Source organism: Caloenas nicobarica, chromosome 3 (genome assembly GCF_036013445.1).
Source record: "Caloenas nicobarica isolate bCalNic1 chromosome 3, bCalNic1.hap1, whole genome shotgun sequence".
NCBI lineage: Eukaryota > Metazoa > Chordata > Aves > Columbiformes > Columbidae > Caloenas > Caloenas nicobarica.
In genome coordinates, this window is record NC_088247.1 from 34,449,307 (window position 1) to 34,468,491 (window position 19,185).

A 19,185-nucleotide genomic window follows, 5' to 3' on the forward strand; every position below is an offset into this window, starting at 1 on the left:
TAGAACTGCATTTAGAAATGTGTTGTTTCTTATAATAATGGTTGTACTCTTAATGTGCCTGCTTTTCCTTGCCTTGCTGTTGAGTTATCCTTGCATGGTACAAAGAGGAAGTCTCAAGCATCATCTCAGCTATCTAAGTAGCTAAAGTGCAGGACTGCTTGTGTCCAAAAGAGGCTTCAGACACACCCCAGTGATACTCTTCGTTTTCCTGAATGTTTTCTCGTTCCACTATACAATTTCTGAGACAGGTTTGACCTTCTCATAGTATGCAGGATAGAGGACACAGGAATTTACAAGGTGAAACGATGCTGTCTTCTGCCTTGTTTTCTATAAGCAACCTTTTGTCTGCACTTTTGACTGTGGTTGTTTTCACAGAACAGTGTCCCCAGTGTGTCTAAAAGAAATGTTTTTGTGATTTTATTGTGCATTCATAGACAGGATTACTTTTTCCCATGTTACATTATTTTGCCCTTCTCAGCATCACTTGTCTTTGCTCACTGATTTTCCAGCCTCTCTAGTGAAAATGTTGAATAGTTGATGCCTCAAATACATCTGTGGGACTTGGCTGTTTTCCAACAGGGGGACAGTGCTTCTCCCTAAGGTTCCTGTGAGGCCCCAAATCACAGACTTTAGAGATCACCTCTTACTCTTATTTGAAAACAGGGAAGTTATTGGTCTTTTGATTAGTTGTATGTAAATATACTGCTCAGAAGTATATTTAAGTGTGTGAGCACATGGTCCAGGCACCAATATTTGTCCAGTGCCTTACTGGTAATCTCATAAGGAACTAATGGTAGTCTCTGCTAAAATTTTACCCAAAGCACAAGTATATAAATGAAAGAGATTGATAAACTTATCCTGATGACTCCTTCAATCATCTTTTCCATTAGTGTGGAATTCATCGAAGTACAGAAAGCTTGACCAAAGGCACTTCAGATCTAGCAGTCTGATTTGCAAGATCTAAACTTGGGATATGCAAGATTTAGCTCTGACCTGACACACAAAGACCATTATTCTTCAAGGTCCTGAAAAAGAGGATAGCTCTGAAATACTTGTTTGTGAACTGTAGAAGATTGTTTAGTGGCCGTCTAAATGAACATGCTTTGCCTATGGTGTCTATACATCCATTCAGCATGAAGACTTCACAATGGATCTCTTTTATGCTCTTGCCATATTTTGGCAGGTAGTTTCTAACATTCTAGTTTAACCTGTATTAGGTATTTAGTCTTCTGACATCTGGAACAGTGGCTGCCAGCTATTTCGCTTTTTGGTTTTTTTTTTCTGAAAGAGATAAAATGTCAGGTCACATGTGAAAAAGCTCATCCGCACCCCTACAAAGGAGCACAGAGACAGCGGCAGGTGGGGTAGGCCAAATAATACCCTACCTCAGCTCCTTCCAGACCCATCAAAGAGGGGCCAAAGAGCCATCAAAGGCCCATCTCCACAAGCCCAGAAGAGCACAGGGCACGATAGCAGTTGGTTCTGGGGGACAAAATTTAGGACTCAGAGGAAGGTATAGCCTGTCTGGGTCCTTCTCAGAGTTGTCCCAGAGGAGCCTCAGTCCCTGTAGCCAGGCATGAAACCCATCATGATGAGTCAACAGGACCACCTTTTGGACTGAGGGAGATAACTACCTAGGGGTACGGGGTCACATTATGAGATTCAAGGGAAGACTATTTGGGGATAGCATAAGACTTACAGTGGGATGTTTAGTGTAGGAACCAAAGATGGGGAAAGGGAGGGCTCAAGGTTGCTTGAAGAGGAGCAAGTGTAGGAACAAATGACATGATGGAGTGATAAGGGGATAAAAGGTCCTGATCCTGTATAAACAAGGGCTGGCTGGTATGGTTGCCAGGATACCCTGTGCCTGATCAGTGCAGTCTGTCATGTCTTCTTATTAAACTCTGTTTCTAACTTCTTTTCCTGGGTGAGAGTCTCTAATTTATGTGCATGTGTGTGGCTGGACACCTAAGAATCCATAACTGCAGAGGGATCATGGGTGGCAGGGACTGTGTGTCTGTAGCACAAAAACTGGACAGATCAGCATGAGTGAGTGTGTGATCACTCACAAAGATCAAGCCAGAGTAGCTGGAGAGCAGGGGAAGTGCCCTGGGAGCCATTTGTGTGTGTATTCATGTGTATGTGCACAGGTGTGCCTCTAAGGGTGAGACCGCAAGAGGAGCTGGATACCAGAGGGAGATGGGGAGTCCCAGACAGCTGCCAGAGTTGCGTGTGTGTGCGTGCATGTGTGCGTGTGTATGTGTGTGGGGCGGGGGGAGTGAGGGACCATGGAAGAGCAAGAATCCAGAGCGAGCTGCTGGACAGACCGGGTATCCAAGGCTAGCTATAGTGGTGTCCTTAATGGATGTGCATGCATGCACATGTGCATAAATATGTGTGTGTGTGTGCGTGCATGCGATGGTCTGTACCAGCTGGAGTGGAGCTACAGCATTGGGGGCTCATATGTCCAGGTGCCAGCAACTGTGGACACTGGGATCCAGTGTCTGAGCCCAGCTGCTGAAAGGATCCACCTTATACATATGTGTGTATATATATACACACATACATATTCTTACTAGTGGACTTCCATCCCAATTAGCCAAAGAGGTGAGCACTCTGAGGCTATTGGTGCTGTTTGTGTTGGTGTGAGCACTGACTGTGCCTGTCTGCACTGATCTGTGTGGCTGCTGATCTGTTTGTATGTGTTGCACACATGTACGCATGTACCTGGGAATATATGTTAAGCCTCACTACTGGTTGGACCTGGGAAATGGAACTGTGCAGTCTCATCTCTACCAGGCTACAGGATTTGGTTCCCCTAACACAGTCCTCGCAGCAGCCAGATCTGCAGCCACGTGGCCGCACTGCGTCAGGGCTGCCCTGAGCCAGGGCCACCCAGCCCCAGAGGAGACATGGTCCATGGGGTCCCTGGGCACGTGAGTTCCTTCATCATCTCTTACCCATCAACTGCTCCTGAAGCTCTCCCCATCCTTCTCTCCATGCCAGACCCTTGGCTTCTTTCTGGACTCAATTAAATGCAGATTTTTGATATGTCACTTGTGAGTCAGAGAGATGTATACCAGTACGAGTTTAGCACTGATGACTTCCTTCTGCTGCCCAACCACCTGGCTGGTTTGAATGTCTGCACTGGTTTCATTTTCTGGCTTACGTCATACCTGTGTCCTTCAATTCTACAGCAGATTTTTCTAGGAACTGAGTTCAGGGAAGGACAGCCTTCTCCTGTAAATAAGAAGCAGGAACCTTGCTTGTTTTTGCACTAGTTCTCTTAAATGTACTGATCCTAATATTCCTTTTGAAAACAATGTTTCTCATTATTTCAGCGACTGGATTTCAGAGGACTGGATGCAAATGAGATTTGTGTTTTAAACGCAGTGCACAGGTAGAAAATGGCACAACGTAATTGACATTTGAAATCTACAGGGAAAAGAGTGAATGACATTAGGAATTATGTGTCTTAATATAAGAGCAGGTATGAATGTATTAATAAACATTAATTTGAACATATCTGGGAATATCAAGATTCTTAGGAATCATATTATGAAACCAATATTAGTTAGGATAGCGGCACACCTGAGGTATCTGGGTGGAAGGAAATATCAAATTTAATTTCTATTTTTCTGAATTCTGGAAACATATTTATTATTTTTTCCCCATTCTACCCTAAACACGTTCCTGAAATCTAAAGTAAGCTCATTAATGCCTAAATTTTCCAGATCTTGCTTTTCTTCCCGATATTCTAGTTTTTGTCTCAGATTCATATATGGAAAGAAATGCTGAAAAGGGGTTATTTTACATAATCATCCCCTGTCCCTGTCTTTCATTTTTTTTACGACCATTCAGCCTAAAAGACAGAACATACGATTACTCAGTGAAAGCCCTGCAGCCATGAACTCTGTCTGTTTTGTAGCCTTCAAAGCATTATTTGTATAAAGGCAATAAAAAGTCTTGTTCCTTTATAAGGATGACTGCAAGGAGTTTGATCTCTGAGAAGAACAGCGAAGATTTTCTTTCTCCAGCTTTTGAAAATGACTCAGTAAGAGATTTTGATCTCTATATTGTAAATTTGATATCCTGTGGATCTCCTTTTCACCTCACCTATCGAGTGGCCTGCTATATTACATCTTCCCAGCTTAATACGTGATTGATTAAAAAGCTTCATTTTCTGCTTGCATTTCTTTCTATATGATCATTCTGGGCTTAAATATTTCATGCTTATTATTATTATCAGCCAGACTCACTGCTGTGTGAGCGTTCACTTAAATGGTATATGTGTTTTGGTTTAGGTACTAATTGCTGAAATATGTAAAAAAAAACCCTCTTTTTTGTCAAAGTAATATGAACCATAAACCTTTCTGTCCTGATGCAGAGAGGTTATTAAGTATATATCTCAAGTATGTGTGGTTCCTCTAAGGACAAAATGGTTCCTAACATATGTAAAGAAGTTAGTATCTACTTTATTGAATAAACTGTAATTTTCCTACATCTCTCTGGGTGTGGGTCTTCTCTCTGAAACTGTTTGCTCACCTGTCTGCTGGGATCCTGAGGCTTGAGAGCAGTAACCCTGATTTTTCTTCCTTACACTCACGTTAAGGCTTGGAGCCTTTCTTCGCTTCAGGTCCTCTTACACTTTCAACTTGAACGGGATTTCACCATATGAATACAGAACTGCCCTCAGCCATGCTGCTCAGCCCTATTTGCTGTTGCAAATCACAATACTTGTTCTCCAATGTTACTACTACCTGTTTTTTCATTTTATTCCCTGAGAGAATTGCGTTAAACTGATCTGGATTTTTAGGTAAATGTACTTCCTTCTGACAATACCTGGTCCTTTCTGACCAAGAGAGCATGACAGCAGCAACTGTGAGACAGAAAGTCATGGGACTGCTCTGCTAATGGAAGGCGGATTGGCTTTATGCAGACAGGGGCAGAGCGGGGTAATCAGCTGCTCCAAATGGCCCTGCTGGAGGCTGAAGGCCAGGCCAGCTTCCTCAAACACTGTGGCAGTGAATATGGACATTTAATGTCCAGAGAATTACTTGAAATCCCTTTTGTCCCATGGAGTCTTGGCACATCAGTCAAGGCATTTTCTGATGCATGCAGAAGAGGTAGAACGTTGTAGCCTGCTACATTGCTGTATGAAGGTTCATTGCAAGGGATTTTCTCTCTCAATTTCTATGTTCTGCATCCATGTTTTATTAATTGGAAGAGTGAGAAATGCCTCAACAAAAACTGAGGAATACTAGGAAAATAGTGCAGCTATGGGGCTGCAAACAGCTGTTCCCGTAGCTGCAGCTACTGTTGAACAGTCATACGTCTCAGAGGGCTTGCAGTCAGCAACACTATCATGCAAACATCCGTTACCATGAATCATGGGAAGCATGGGGTTTGCAAATGTGTGATCAACTTCAAATCTCAGCACCCAGCAGAGATTTTTCTCAACAACATCATGTGACAACGTTTGACCCCAATGCAACTAATAAATAGATAAGAGGAAGGCATGCTGCTTTGGTAATGAAAGAGTGAAACAACATGGGCTTAAGCACTTCTGGAGTTTACCTGCAGGGTCATGAAGAGGCTCCCATGACAACATAAGGCTGAGAGGCAGGTGCCTCTGAGCCCGTTCCATGGGCATACAGACATGGGTTGGACTGAAAGGACAGGTTCTCTACTGAAAATGTCAGACACTCCATCTCCCAGAGGCAGAGCGTAGTGACCAGGCACAGCAAGGGAGTGGAAAGGCAGGAAGGCAACATCCTCAGACCTCTCTAGAGAAGGTCAAAACTTTAGTGCTGCTCCCTGAACCCTAACATCTTTTAAAACCTGGGTTCAGCCAGGACACACTCCATCAGTCACAAAGGAGTGAAGCTCCCATGGGCCAGCCTTCCTGTACTAAAACACACTACGCGAATCTTGGAACGTGTTTTACATATTTATATTTCCCAGCACTGAGTGATGATTACTCTACATTTCTTCTCTTTCACCGCAAACAGATGTGTGTCCTCACTCTACCTATCTCCCTGTAGGGACGGTTTTCCGAACTAGATGAGGCTGCTCAGTTGGCACAAGGCCTTTAACTAGCAGGTATCTCAGCAAGGCTCCAGTTACCTTCTCCTCTGCCCCCAAGTCACTCACCGCAGCTTTCACACCGTCTTCCCAACAGCGAGCGTGGTTATCTGAAATGTTTGTTCAGCAGCAAGTTCAGAGCCTCAGCATAAGCTTGGAAGAATAATTTCTTGATGAATTAGCTTCACTGCTTCTCAGCAAAATCCTCACAACAGGGAGCTGGGAGTATTTGCTGCCAGTTGCTGAAGATGAAGATGTACTCCAGCGGTGTGAGCACCAGGAAAGTCCAGCTCCTGAACCTCGTGCTCTTCAAGTCACGTAGCTTTTTAAAACTGACAGAAGACTCAACTTTCTGTGGAAATGCTGAAAATATTCATTTTAGAGTTTCATTTTCCATTTTTAGACAAATAAGAAACCTAGTGATTTTACTAAGACTTGGGGGTAAACAAAATTTATTCTACAAGAGCAGAAAATTATAAACGAGAATAGGTTAAGCATTGTTTGATGCTATCTTTCCTGGGTTTTTTACCTCATGTATGGAAAAAAATAAATTTAAAAGGAATATAAGCACTTCAATAAGCTAGCGTTTTAGAAAATTCCTTTAATCACATTTGACTTTAATAATTTAAGAGGGTACTTTCCAGAAGTGCTGTATAGTAGTTCTTTTTTAGAGGTGTGCAATTTTGAGGCATGTCTTCTGAATTTCTTCAAATTACTGAAAATATTCATTTTCCACTACTGTAATTTTTATCTTGCAGACTTCTTTCCTGCCCATGACCACATCTTCCTCTTTACAGTTAATGAAAGTTTCAGAGGCACAGAGGGTGAATTTCTTTCTTTACTATTCAATTAGGCAAATAAAACCTTATTACTTGAATGAGTCTCTGAAGAATTACAGGTAGATAAATCATGTAAGATTTTTCCAGTCTTTATAATAGCCCCCATCTAGAATATACACATACAATTTTAGAAGAACATTGATTACAATATCCACTAAGTGCTAAAATAAGTTCTGTTTGATTTTAATGGAGTAAGAAAAGTATTTGTAAAAAAAAAAAAAAAACACTGAAAAATTTAATCTGGGGTTATATGAAAATAGTAAGAATTATACCTAACAGTACTGGTTAGGATGAAAGCAAAGCTGCCTGTTAAAAACCTGACCACTGATCGAAGATTGCAATTTCAGCCTTCACAACTGCTTTCTTGAGTGACTCATCAAATCAGCATTACCTAAAAAGTCAATATTGAGAAACCAGGTAAATTAATAAATATTCCTTGCAATCACACAATTGCTACCAAACACTCTTGAGAACACAGTAAAGCGTTTTATTGTTTATGCTCATTTTCATTTACACATAGGAGGAACAATCAATGCAGTTCTATCACAGCAGGTGGACCATATCCTGAAACTCTTTGACTGCTGAATAGGCATAGACCTGTCTTAAGGTCTGATCAGGAGAAAAAAAAAAAAGAAAAACAAAAACAAATAGGAGAGAAGTAGAGAGGGGAGTAATTTCACTAACATCAGTTAATTCATGATTCATGGGTATTTATTTTGCAGGTGATATAGCTCTTTGGAAAGAGCAGACTGCTTCACTTCTTTACAAAATACACTAAATAATGTAATTACTTAGAGAATTCTAAATTTCTCAGTGGTTCATGCGGTAAGGGTGTGCAACTGACACAAAATGGAAAACATGGTTACAACATCAAACTGCTACTTCTATTCCCAGCTGGTTTATGGAAAAGGTCATTGGACTTCTTGATTTCTGCTCTTGAGTTATGGAGTAGAAGCAAGAAGTATTTACTTTATAAAGGCAACTATGAGGACAGACTATAGATATGCAGTGCAGTTGAACAGGTCTACAACTCTTGTTTCTACAGCATTTGCTTTTTCTATTGTTCTGGAATACAGACATAACTTTTGCACACTGTCACTTCTCACACATGTTCAGCTGAAGGAGTCAGTTACAGAATTTACTGCAATGCTCCTATTTTAAATGCTGATTTTTTTCTCCTGTTGGCCTCATAAGTGAAGGGAGCAACTCTTTCCACTGAAAGAAAGAAATTACAGGTGTGCAGAAGTACAACTATGCTACCAACACAGACAGAGACAACTGTGCTCTTGTGCACACCCCTACAACTGGCCGGAGAACAAATTAAGAAGTTAAGCCTGCAAAATAAATGGAGTTTACTCTCAAACTTTTTCTTCAGTCCAGATGAATTATAGACCTTGATTCGAGGCTGCCCTCTTTTTTTTTTTTTTTTTTTTGCAACTGATCTGCGTGACTATTGGAACAGCATCTCTGCCAGAGTCATTACGCTGAAATGCAGAGCTGAGCAGTTTGGTGGCAGTATGTATTGACGTTTTTGCAGCATCATGAGTCTGGCAACTGGGCTTGGGGAAGTTTCAAGCAGTAGGTCTTTACAATAGCAACTTGATTCTGCAGACAAAAAGCAAAAGATTGGCAGAATTATTAAAGTATCACAATAAAGGCAAGTACGTATTCTGCAGAACGTGGCGCTGAGTTTAGCGATTAGCTGGCAGCTACTTTTGTCAGAGGCACAGAAAGGCACAGCTTTTCTGTGTGTGAAGAGAAACATCAAGGTGTCATGCCTTTCACGGTGGCTGAAAGGCAGCTTTCCTCGCAGGATGCCTGCTCCCAGCAGGAGCAGCCAGAGCCGTAAGGAGGCCAGAAAGTAGGCTGAACTTTACCAGCAGCCTTAATCTGGGGCCTGTCGTACCTTAATTCCTTTCAAAAACCAACCAAACAAACAACCCGACGCTGGCAACGGGACTTCATCCGACTCCCTGCCGAGGGGTTTGCATCCCCGGCTGTCTGGCGATGCCTCCAGCTGCCGGCGGGGGCCGGGAGGCGGCATCAGGGAACGCCGCTGCGGCGGGGGGGCTGCCCGGCCCTGCCCTGCCCCGGCCCGCCCCTCCCGGGGGAGCTCGGCAGCCGGGATGGAAAGCAAATGCCGTTTAGTACTAATTGGTCTAAACACGGGCATTAGCATACGAAATGGCGGCAGATTGGTTTAATAGCTGGAATAAAGAGCAGATTGCCGTGAGTCACTCCCTGCGAGCTGGGCGGGGGGGCCGAGGAGGGAACGACACACACCCATTGTGAAATGTCAGGAGCGTGCAGCATCGTCGCTGTTCGCCGCCACTTGCAAAGGGGCCGAACACCAGCCAGGGGAGCGCCGGGCCGTCCCGACCAGCGGCACAGCACGGCACGGCTCGGCACGGCTGGGCTCGCAGGGAGCCTTGCACGGCGCTCCCGCCTCCCGCCCGCGGGGCTCGCCCCCACCCCTCAGAGCGGGCTAGAAAGCAGCCGGTCCTGCCCGAGATGGGATGAAAAAGCTATTGGTGGGGTCACACCTCCTCCCCCCATTCCCAATCTCTCCCCACTCCCCGGCCTTCCCGCCCCGAGCATCGCCGCTTGTCGCGGCGGGGGCGCGGGGATCGCACCTACCTGTGGCGTCGGGCACGGGCGTGCATGGGGTCAGCCCCGGAGAACACATCGCATTCAACATTTTCAGCTTGTGCATCGGAAACGTATGAGTTTGTGGAAAGCTTGTTTGAAGTCTTCGTTAGACATAGTATAGATGATGGGGTTGATGAGGGAGTTGAGATATCCAAGCCACGTGAAAAAGTCAAAGATGGCCATGTGGAACCAGCAAGCGTCCTTGCAAATAGGCAACACCAGGCTGATGATGAAAAAGGGCAGCCAACAGACGATGAAGGCTCCTAAAATAATCCCTAAAGTCTTTGTAGCTTTCCGCTCTCTAGCGGCGGTGAGCTTCTTTTTTTCCAGCAGGGCATCCGAGACCTTCACCTTCACCTGGTTCATGTACACGGGAGAGCTCGTTTCGCTGGATCCCTCGGGGGCCTTGGAGTTTATGGACGTGACAGAGGAGGACGACCCCGGGGAGTCTGTGATTAACTGAGCCCGCGTTAGTCTTTTACCTGCCTTCTTTGGCGTCTGCTTCAAAATCCGCGATCTGGCTTCCACGTAGATCCTCCCGTAGAGGGCTATCAGCAGCAGCGTCGGGAAGTAGAAGGCTCCCACCGTGGAGTACACAGTGTAGAGGACGTGGTCCGTGTTCACCACACAGTGAGAGACTTCCTCGGCCTTCGCCTGCCGCCAAAACAAAGGGGGCATGGAGATGCAGATGGAGAAGACCCACACCAGAGCGATCATGCCCGCTGCCCGCTTGGGAGTCCGTTTCGTGGAGTACTCGACGGCGTCGGTGATCGCCCAGTAGCGGTCCAGGGCGATGACACAGAGGTGCAGGATGGACGCCGTGCAACAGGTGATGTCCGAGGACAGCCAGATATCGCAGACTACCTGGCCCAGCGTCCACTTGCCAGTCACAGTGTACATGGTGCTGATAGGCATGACGAGGATGGAGACGAGGAGGTCGGTGACGGCCAGAGAGGCGATAAGATAGTTGGCCGGCGTGTGGAGTTTTCTCGTCTGGTAAACCGTGGCGATGACAAAGGCGTTGGAGAGCACCGTGGCCAGGGTGACGAGCGCCAGGACGACGGTGAGCACGATCTTCCAGGAGAGAGGGGTGGCATCTTGGTAGATCCCTTCCTGGGCAGTGCAGTTTCGGCCATGGTAAGAGTCGTTGGCGGGGAGCAGCGGCGCCTGGCAGGGGCCGGCAGGCTCCATCCCTCCGCGGCCGCCGCCCCCGCAGACGGCGGGGTGCGGCCCGGCACGGCGGGGCTGCTACCCCGGCAGGACCCCGTCGGCACCGGGGAAGGGCTGCAGCATCCCTGCGCCGGCACCACCTCCCGCCCGCCCGCCCGCCCTTCCGGGAGCACCGAGCGGGCTCCGCGCGGAGCCTCACTCCCCTCGGGCGAGGGAGCAGGGCAAACCGGGGGCCAGGCGTGCCCGCTGGCCCCGCCAGCTCATTGCCCCGCCGCCTCCCCACGGAGCACGGCGAGCCCCGGGCATGGGGCTCCCGCCCCGGCCGCCCCTAGGTGCAGCCCCGGCGCCCGCGGCCCCGCACCGCGTCTCGACGGGCGCAGCGGCGGCGCCGCATGCCCGCGGGCGGCGGCCTCGCCCTCCGGGCTGCGGGCGCGACGGCGCGGCCGCAGCGGCGGGGGCTGCGAGGGGAGCGGAGCCGCCCCGCTGGACCCTGCCTTCACGCGCAGCCCGCCGCAGCAAGTTTGCAGCCGCCGCCGCGGGAGGAGCAGGAGGAGGAGGAGGGTCCGCGAGAGGCAGTGGGGGAGACCACCTCCCATGGCGCCCCGCCGCGGGCCATGCTGTCGGGGCCCGGCCTCAGCCCAGAGCCGGCAGCCGCGGACACGGGCCGCTGTGAGGGAGCGGTGAGCAGTCGCCGCGCCTTATATAGCTGGCGGCGCGGCGCGGCTCCGCCGGCACCGAGCAACCGGTGCCGTTCCCGGGCGGGCTGCCCGCCTGCGTGCGGAGGAGGAGCCGCTGCCTCCCTCGGCCCTCCCTCCCTCCCGCACCCACCCGCCGTCCGACGGGGGGGCCTTGCCCGCCCCGGCCCCGCGCACCGCCCTACTGCCATCCCCCGCCCCTGCCCTCGAAAGCGTCGGGAGGAGCCCGGGCTCATTCCCCGCCCCTGCCCCACCGCAGCGCGGATGGGAAGCAGCCCCCCATCCCCCCTCAGCCCGACGAGGGGTGTCACGGGGCTGAGGGATGCGATTCCTCTTGGCCCTTCACCTGGCCCCATCCTTTTTCGCACCGTCCCCGCTGCGCCGCGGGGCTGGGTGATGCCTGGCTCCCCATGGACCCCGCTGACCGTGTTGGGGTGGCTGCTCCACCGCCCTGTCCCACACCGGCGTTGCAGGTGCCGCTTGGTGCCGGAGCTGGGCGTGCGGGGAAGGGCTTGAGTGGGCAGGATGGTGCGGGGCAGGAGCGCAGCCGGAGCGGGCAGGCAGGTCGGGTCCGTCAGCCCCTCCCGGCGGGCAAGGGGCTCTGCAGCGCAGCGCGGCGGGTCCCGCTGCTGCGGGGGCTGCACATCCCACCGGATCACATCGCCTGCCTTACACTTAAACTTTCAGCAATCCAGCGCCTCCCGGCCTCAGGCTTTTTTACCACTTTGTGTGTGTATGTGTGTTTGTAAACGCACATCCGTGATTGAACAGCCCTTACGTGAACTGCAGGACCCTTCAGGAGGTGCACCCGGAGCAGACGTCTGCCGAAGTCCCGCAGCTCCTGCCGGCGTTTGCTCTCTGCAACCGCAGGGAAGTTTTGCACACAAAGGGAGGTGCGAGCTTGTTTTTTGCTAGATCAGGGTAATTCCAAGCTCACTGAAATGTCTCTGCTCCAGCCCTTGAGTAAATCTCCCAAAGATGCCACGACAATCCTAGGAAAGAGGATGCAAGGGTTTAAGTCCGGAGGCATGTTTGTGCATGCCTGCATATCCTGTTACCTGCCTAAGCTCCCTGCGAACTCTTGGCACTTGCCTCTTGGATATCTCCTCCTGGCTGGTTTCCTCTGTGGTGGAGAGGCAAACCGTTTCCCTGTGCCCCCAGCCTTGCTGTGCCACGCTCAGCACCACGCAGGGACAGGCACTGCATTGTTCTGCTTGGGACATCGAGCTTATGGGCAGGGTGAAACCTCAGCTCCCTGTTGGTCATCCTTGAGCAAGAGAGACTGGCACAGCTGAGAGGATGCAGATCAAGGAAGAACCACAAGAGGAGGCTGGAGAGGATGCATTGTGGCTCAGAGAGGTGAGGAAGCTCTAGGAAGAGAAGCGTTGAACTGAGAGCAAGCCAGGGCAGCACTGCCAGAGCCCTGCGGAGAAAACTCTTTCCCTCCCTATTTCAGTACTAGGCAAGGTGCCCTGATCTTGGGATGCGCTGAGCACCCAGAGGTCTCTTGAGATCAAAAAAGAAGTGACAGTGCTTGAGATTTTGTAAAATAAGTTCCAAATCTGCTCTTTAGTTGGGCTCTCTTGGGACATAAGGTAGGAAGGGGACTGCCTTGGATTAATCAAAGCATGGTAGTCAAAGTTTGCCTACATTCACCAAACTGATAGGTAGATAAAACGTCAGTTAGCATTTCTGTTTTCCCAAAATGGCCTGGGATAGGATTTGGTCTGTTTCCATGTTTTTGTTTTGTGGTGCCTCCTTGTGCTCAGTGGAGCCTGGTAATTGGCTGGAGCTTCTAGGCTTTACTGCATTAAAAACAATAATATAAGGCTATCTACATTATTCCTGCTTCTCTGATGGGCAGAGATTTTGTAATCCTGGTTTCTAACACAGCGTGCTATTGCTCCCACTTCTGCTTGACATTTCTGGCTGAATTTAGTTGTGCTTAAGTTGGCAGCTGCCCTCAAGCCTCCATAGCTCAACATTCTTCCCAGATAGGGCTATCTATCTGAGACTGATTTAAATTTGAAACACCAATAATAAGAAGAACAAAAGCTAGTCTCTTCATTCAGGTCTGGAGTAGCTTTCCTCTTGTGGAAAGACTGTTGTGATAAAATTATAGAGCCTCCCATGGTAATGTTCTATCCCTAGTCACTGCCATCAGTCATGTCGTGTAATGCAGACAAGTACTATGTGAATGGGCAATGAGCTCTGGCCACCCTACTAATGTCACTGTTTACTCTTATTATAAAATGTCTGTGTTCTGTGCACAGCTTTTGCTGTTGCCCTTCTCTATTAATTCTGGATTATTATTCATCATTGCTTCCCTCTTTGTTTTGTCAAGAAGATGCTTTTGTCCTCCCTTCTTTGTTTTCTTCTGTTGTTCTCATTTGTTTCTTACTCAGTTATATAGTATGGCTGCCCGTGGTCAGGAAAACATTCACCCAGAACATGCCAGATCTAGCTATGGTGACTTCACTTGACTTCCCGCAAGGATCACTTGGTTCTCCTGGGTAGGTTCAGTAAACATTCTCCATGCTTCCCTCCAGGGCCTCAGGCTTGGGTTAGGAATAGCTGCAGCAAGAAAGTAAAGCCAGCTTCTCATCTTATGGACCTGGTGCTGTGAATCACTGCTGATGGGGCATGCAGAAGATACTGTAGCTGCTGCTTTCTTCAGGCTGTGCATGCTGGTTCCCAGGATTTATGTCAAAGCAAGGGGGACTCAGACTTTCAAAAAGTTACTCTTCCTCTCTGCCCAGCCAGGCTGCACACATGTTGTGGCTGGGCTCCCACAGGACAAGGCTTGATGAAAGCAGGAACCGGATTCTACCTAGATCAGCAATAAGTACCGGAGTTCTGGAGTGCCAGTCAGAAACATATTGTAAATCATATGTATCATCACATGAACGATCATATCTCACTGCTGTGCTGTTGACCCTGAAGCTTGCATTTCACTGTTTACCTTCCCCTCTCCTAATTGCATCTGAAAAGATGCTTATGGGAAGATATCCTATTTCCTGAAGCTTTTGGCTTCTGTGCAGAGGCAGGTATAAAATTAATTTCTTTCTGCTGGCATAAGACTGTTAATACTTCTTATATCCAGATTTTGATGTACTAAAATACTCAAATATAGAAACGGCAATGAAAAGTGAGCCTATTACTGGTTTATTGCATCACAAACTGCCCATGTATGGCATAAATGTCATCCATGACTTATAAATAAATTAGAGAGAAGACAGACAAATAGAAACAAACCTAAGTACCAGAAAGGAAAAGTCCTCATCCTACAGTAAGATCTGTCCTCGCCACAGATAATGTTGTGTGGGTTTTGGCTTTTTGGATCTTTTAAGTATATTTGAAGACCGGGCTCAGTGCACAATATAAACTTCACCTCTGCCCTTGGCTCAGGTGGCAAGTTGTGTGTAATGCCATCTGTAGCCTCCTGCACTGTGATGAGATTCATCCTCATACTTTAAATAATGAAATTCTGAGTCCTTCTGTTAGCAAAGATAACCTTCACTATGTAAATCAACGCAGTGGTATTTTGTTGAGTTTGCCAACAGACAAATAATGCTAATATATGTGTGAAGTTTCTCAATGTTAACTTTGAAATATAGCTCAGGCCATTTAAATGCCAACACTTTTAAGTCACTAGTCAAAATAAAAACACCCAGCTTGAGTTACTGAAACTTAATTATAAGGAACATCTGGGCCTGGTTTTGATTTTGACTCTAAGGATCCAGGAAAAGAAACAAGAACATGGGCTCAATAGGCACACATATACACTGAGTTTCTTGACCCAAGGGAATAAAGTCAAATTGAGCTATCTTCGTATTCTTCATACTGGTCAGGCACAGTTGCTGAAAAAAGCACTCAAATACTCTCTTGAAGAGTATTCATTTACTCTTCAAGTAGGCCACTGAGGTCAAACATAAAGAAACTCCGGTTCCCCCTTACACTGTCTCTACCATTTCATCTTCAGACACTGCTCCCACCCTGACACATTTCAGTTCATGGAGGTAGCAGTTGAGGTTGGTGACTGTTCCTCATTCATCTACAAGGGGTTTGCTCTTCAGTGATGTTCCTGCAGATACTCCACAGGAAACCACTTCAGTCCTGCCCCATCTCTTCTCCTTCCACACCCCATTATTCTCCTGCTTCATGACAAAGCAGCAGAAATGACTGCATGGGTGAAAAGGGCGGTTGCCTCCTCATTATTGTGGTTTCCATCTTAGGCTGCCTCTAATTCAAGCTAAAATCAGTGCAAATGCCTGTTTTGCTGCCAGAGGGTCTGGCTGAGCATTCATCCCTACAGTTCAGTCTGTATTCAGTTGTACAACTGAAAGGGTTTTAACCTGGTGAGATCTGTCTGCAATGAAACTCCTGTTTGTCACATAAGAAAAAAAAAAAGAAAAAAAGAGAGAAGAGCACCTATTCAGACAAAGAACCCAGTGTTTAGATTCTGTAGGGATTCAAATGAAAAAAATCTCATGTTCTGTGCTCAGACCTGGCAGAAGATAAATCCTCCACTTTCAGATATGGACCTCTATCAGGTTTAAAGCTTTTGCCTGGTTCAGTATGTTCAGATCTTTCTTCCTGCTTTAGGGGATGAAATCTGTAATGGTTTACTTTCAGGATCCAGAGATGATTTCAAATGGGTTGCAAATATCAGGTTTTCAGAAATGAAACACTGAATTCTGTGTTTAAAAATAAAGTCTGTACACATTTTAAAGCAACAAGCTACTACTGCAGAAAGCTTAGCGGAAACTTGTGCAATGCAGTGAATCACAGCAAAGAAGTAAAATTGCTGAAAATTAAGAATCAAATCTTTTCCTTGTGAAAGCAGCACATCAACATTGATTTAAAGAGAGCTACAAAGATTTCTTCCCACTAAGGATCTGGTTCTTCTGCATGGCTAATTAATAGTTATCTAGGAAATAAGGTAACATATGCTAAGCCCACTGCCACTATTTATAAACACGCTCAAGTCTTCTTTGTTCCCTGAGGTAATCAGAAGCTAGGAGCTTTTGCTGGCATGCAGATTTGGGCTGCTAATTTAATAAAACACATTACCCATTAATTTGAGTCCTTTTAGGATGTCAGTGTTTACTAGTCAACAGTTTCTTCTGCAGTATGAGACTTAATTGCAAAATTTAGTTGTCTGTTCTGCTTAGCAAGAGGCTTGGAGAAAGACATGTACAACATGCTGAAAATTCAGGAAAGGAAGAAATATGGGAGACCATAAAGATCTTGTAGGCCTACTTTCATCAGCATAGCAGGGCAGCAAAACTAAAGCAGTAGCGAATGGCTACAGCATTGTCTCAATTCCAGAGCTTTGCAAGGTCAGGAGGGATCCCTTTGAGGGATTCGAGATATGTGCAGTTACTCTCAGCAGCACTTTGCAAGGTGGTGCACAGCTGAGGATCTATCTCATTCTGGTGACGTGTGAGTTTCTGCAAACCAATTACATCCAACATAATCTGGTCTTGGAGTGAGGCTGTTATGAAACTGTTGATCTAGACGGAGCAAAGTGTGAAATTCACTCTACCGAAGAATAATCCAGCCAGCAAAGGCCACCAGCATCACCACTACTCTATGTGCAGCTCTTGGAGGAAGAAAGCAAAGACTCTGAGAAGCCAAAGGCTCAGGAGAGGTAGATAAATAACACTGTGTCATTTTAAGCTTCTGCCAAATAGGAGCCAGTGGCATGTCCCACTGGCTGGAAGCAGAACTGTACCTCATCTGACTTTGAGAAAAGTAACCAAGTAAAATTGCTGAGCCAGACAGCAGCCTGGACCAGCATCACCTCAATGATTTGAGGAGCCTATAGCTCAATGCTATCTAAAGATGTGGCCTGCTATTATTTTCCAGCCTTTTAATTATCCAAAGATTGTTTAACAGACAGGTCTCATAGAAGCCTGTAAAACTGCATTTCTTCATGTCTAGTGAATATGTGTGTCTACTGGGGAAGGGAATGCTTAACTGAAACACTTATATGTGCTCTCTATTTAGAAAGATGTTTTATTTTTCTTTACAAGAAGAAGTCAGTCTTAAAGGACTGAGGTATCAGGTAGAACATGCTCAGATAGGCCGCCAGAGAGGTTGTGGAGTCTCCTTCTCTGGAGACATTCAAGACCCGCCTGGACACATTACTGTGCGATCTACTCTGGGTGAACTTACTTTAGCAGGTGGGTTGAATTAGATGATCTCCAGAGGTCCCTTCCAACCTGAGCCATTCTGTGATTCTGTGAGACAGAGGTTTTGAGCTGATCTTAAAAAAACTTGTGTTTGGTTGAAGCCTTTAAAATGTTAATGGATTTTGAAAAAGGAAGAAGTAGCCTTGACCTCATTTACAAGATCATCTCCATTTTTGAGGAAGCAGAATCTGACAATTTTATTTTTTAACTTTTATATTTCAAGTGCAAATTTCATGGGTTTCCTTTTCCTTCCTTGGGAAAACCTTGCTACTAACCTTACGTATAAAAAGCTATAAAAGGGAGGTTTTATCTGTCTGTTTATGTCTATATGTTAGTTTATCTGTTATACATTTGTTTTTCTGTCTGTCTACCTCTTTATTCTTTTGCCTGTCTGTCTGCCTCTTTATTCTTGTAAAGAGTACTAATTCAGTGCAACTATTGGAACTGAAAGATAATTTTTATTTTTATAGTCTCATTAGATAACATTCATTGTGTTTCTATGTTAAGGATTTCTAAACATGAGTCCATATGCTGATAAATGTAACCTGGTCCATTATCTGTATGACTGATTCTTTCCCTGACCGGTGCCTTCTGGGATGTCATGGCTCAGTTGCCGTAGGACACCCCTTCCTCAATGGTGACTCTCCTCATAGTCCTACCTCTGTGCTCCAGGAAGTCTGCAAAGGCATGTTGAGTATACAGCTCACCTCTTCAAGGAGGGTACAGTTCACACCTTTAAGAGAAAGTCAAGGCTTCCAAAGCCAAGCAGTCTTCTTACCAAGCAGGAGAAAAATATACATCTACCAAAAAAAACCAAAAACCAAACAAAACACAAACAAACAAACAAAAACAAACAAACAAAAAAAAAAAGAAGGAAGGAGCAACCTGAAACTCTCTCTGGGTTTTTCCCTCCTTTGGTTTTCTTATCTCTTATGACTTTTCATCTTAGTTGTGAATCTTTTCCTCCCCACTTCCAAGCTTCCTTTTCTGTGTCTTGCTCCTGCAGCTGAGCACACCTCTGTGTGGGAGCCCAGCCTTCTGTTCCCCTACCCTGCTCACACTCTGGTCACCAAGAAGGAGGAGGGAGAACATCCTTCCATATCCCTCCAAGACTCATTGTCCAAGCTGCCTCTGCTTAAGAGTGGAGCTAGGGAGGTTTAGCAGCTAAATCTACCGACCAGGTTTCTATCATGTTTCTGTAATTTTTTTCTAGCCTTGGAAGTTGCAACATACCTACCCAAATGCTACTCCACATTTCCACAGCCTGCTGTTGTGGCCGTGACCCCCTTCTCTCCTCATCCCTTCCCTTATCTCATTTCTCCACTAATACCTCACTAACAAGCAAATTTTCTATACATGACTTTCAAAGCTTTTGGAAGTTTACCTGCTTCTCATCACATATTCAGGTCAATTACTGCCTCCCACTAACCTCACATGCTGGTCCTTCCAGAGTCTTATTTTATTTCAGTCTTACTGCTTTTCCAAGCTTCAGAGAAGCTTCCTTTAGCAGGCAAAGATATCCTGATTATCTTACCTAAAAATCCCCCTTTG

General features: G+C 46.5%; 1 protein-coding gene across 1 annotated transcript; it reads right to left on the minus strand.

Annotated features, from left to right (window-relative positions):
- Positions 1–8,445: 8,445 nt before the first annotated feature.
- On the minus strand, positions 8,446–10,763 carry HTR1B (5-hydroxytryptamine receptor 1B). Its single transcript, XM_065631970.1, has 2 exons — positions 9,561–10,763; positions 8,446–8,528 (listed from the first exon to the last, which is right to left on the minus strand). Exon 1 carries the CDS (start codon positions 10,761–10,763, stop codon positions 9,624–9,626), a length of 1,140 nt encoding a protein of 379 aa, XP_065488042.1. The 3' UTR covers positions 8,446–8,528; positions 9,561–9,623.
- Between the last annotated feature and the right edge of the window lie 8,422 nt (positions 10,764–19,185).

Bases quoted from the DNA above. Each gene is read 5' to 3' on its own strand.
- HTR1B (XM_065631970.1), bottom strand. From the start codon at position 10,763: ATGGAGCCTGCCGGCCCCTGCCAGGCGCCGCTGCTCCCCGCCAACGAC.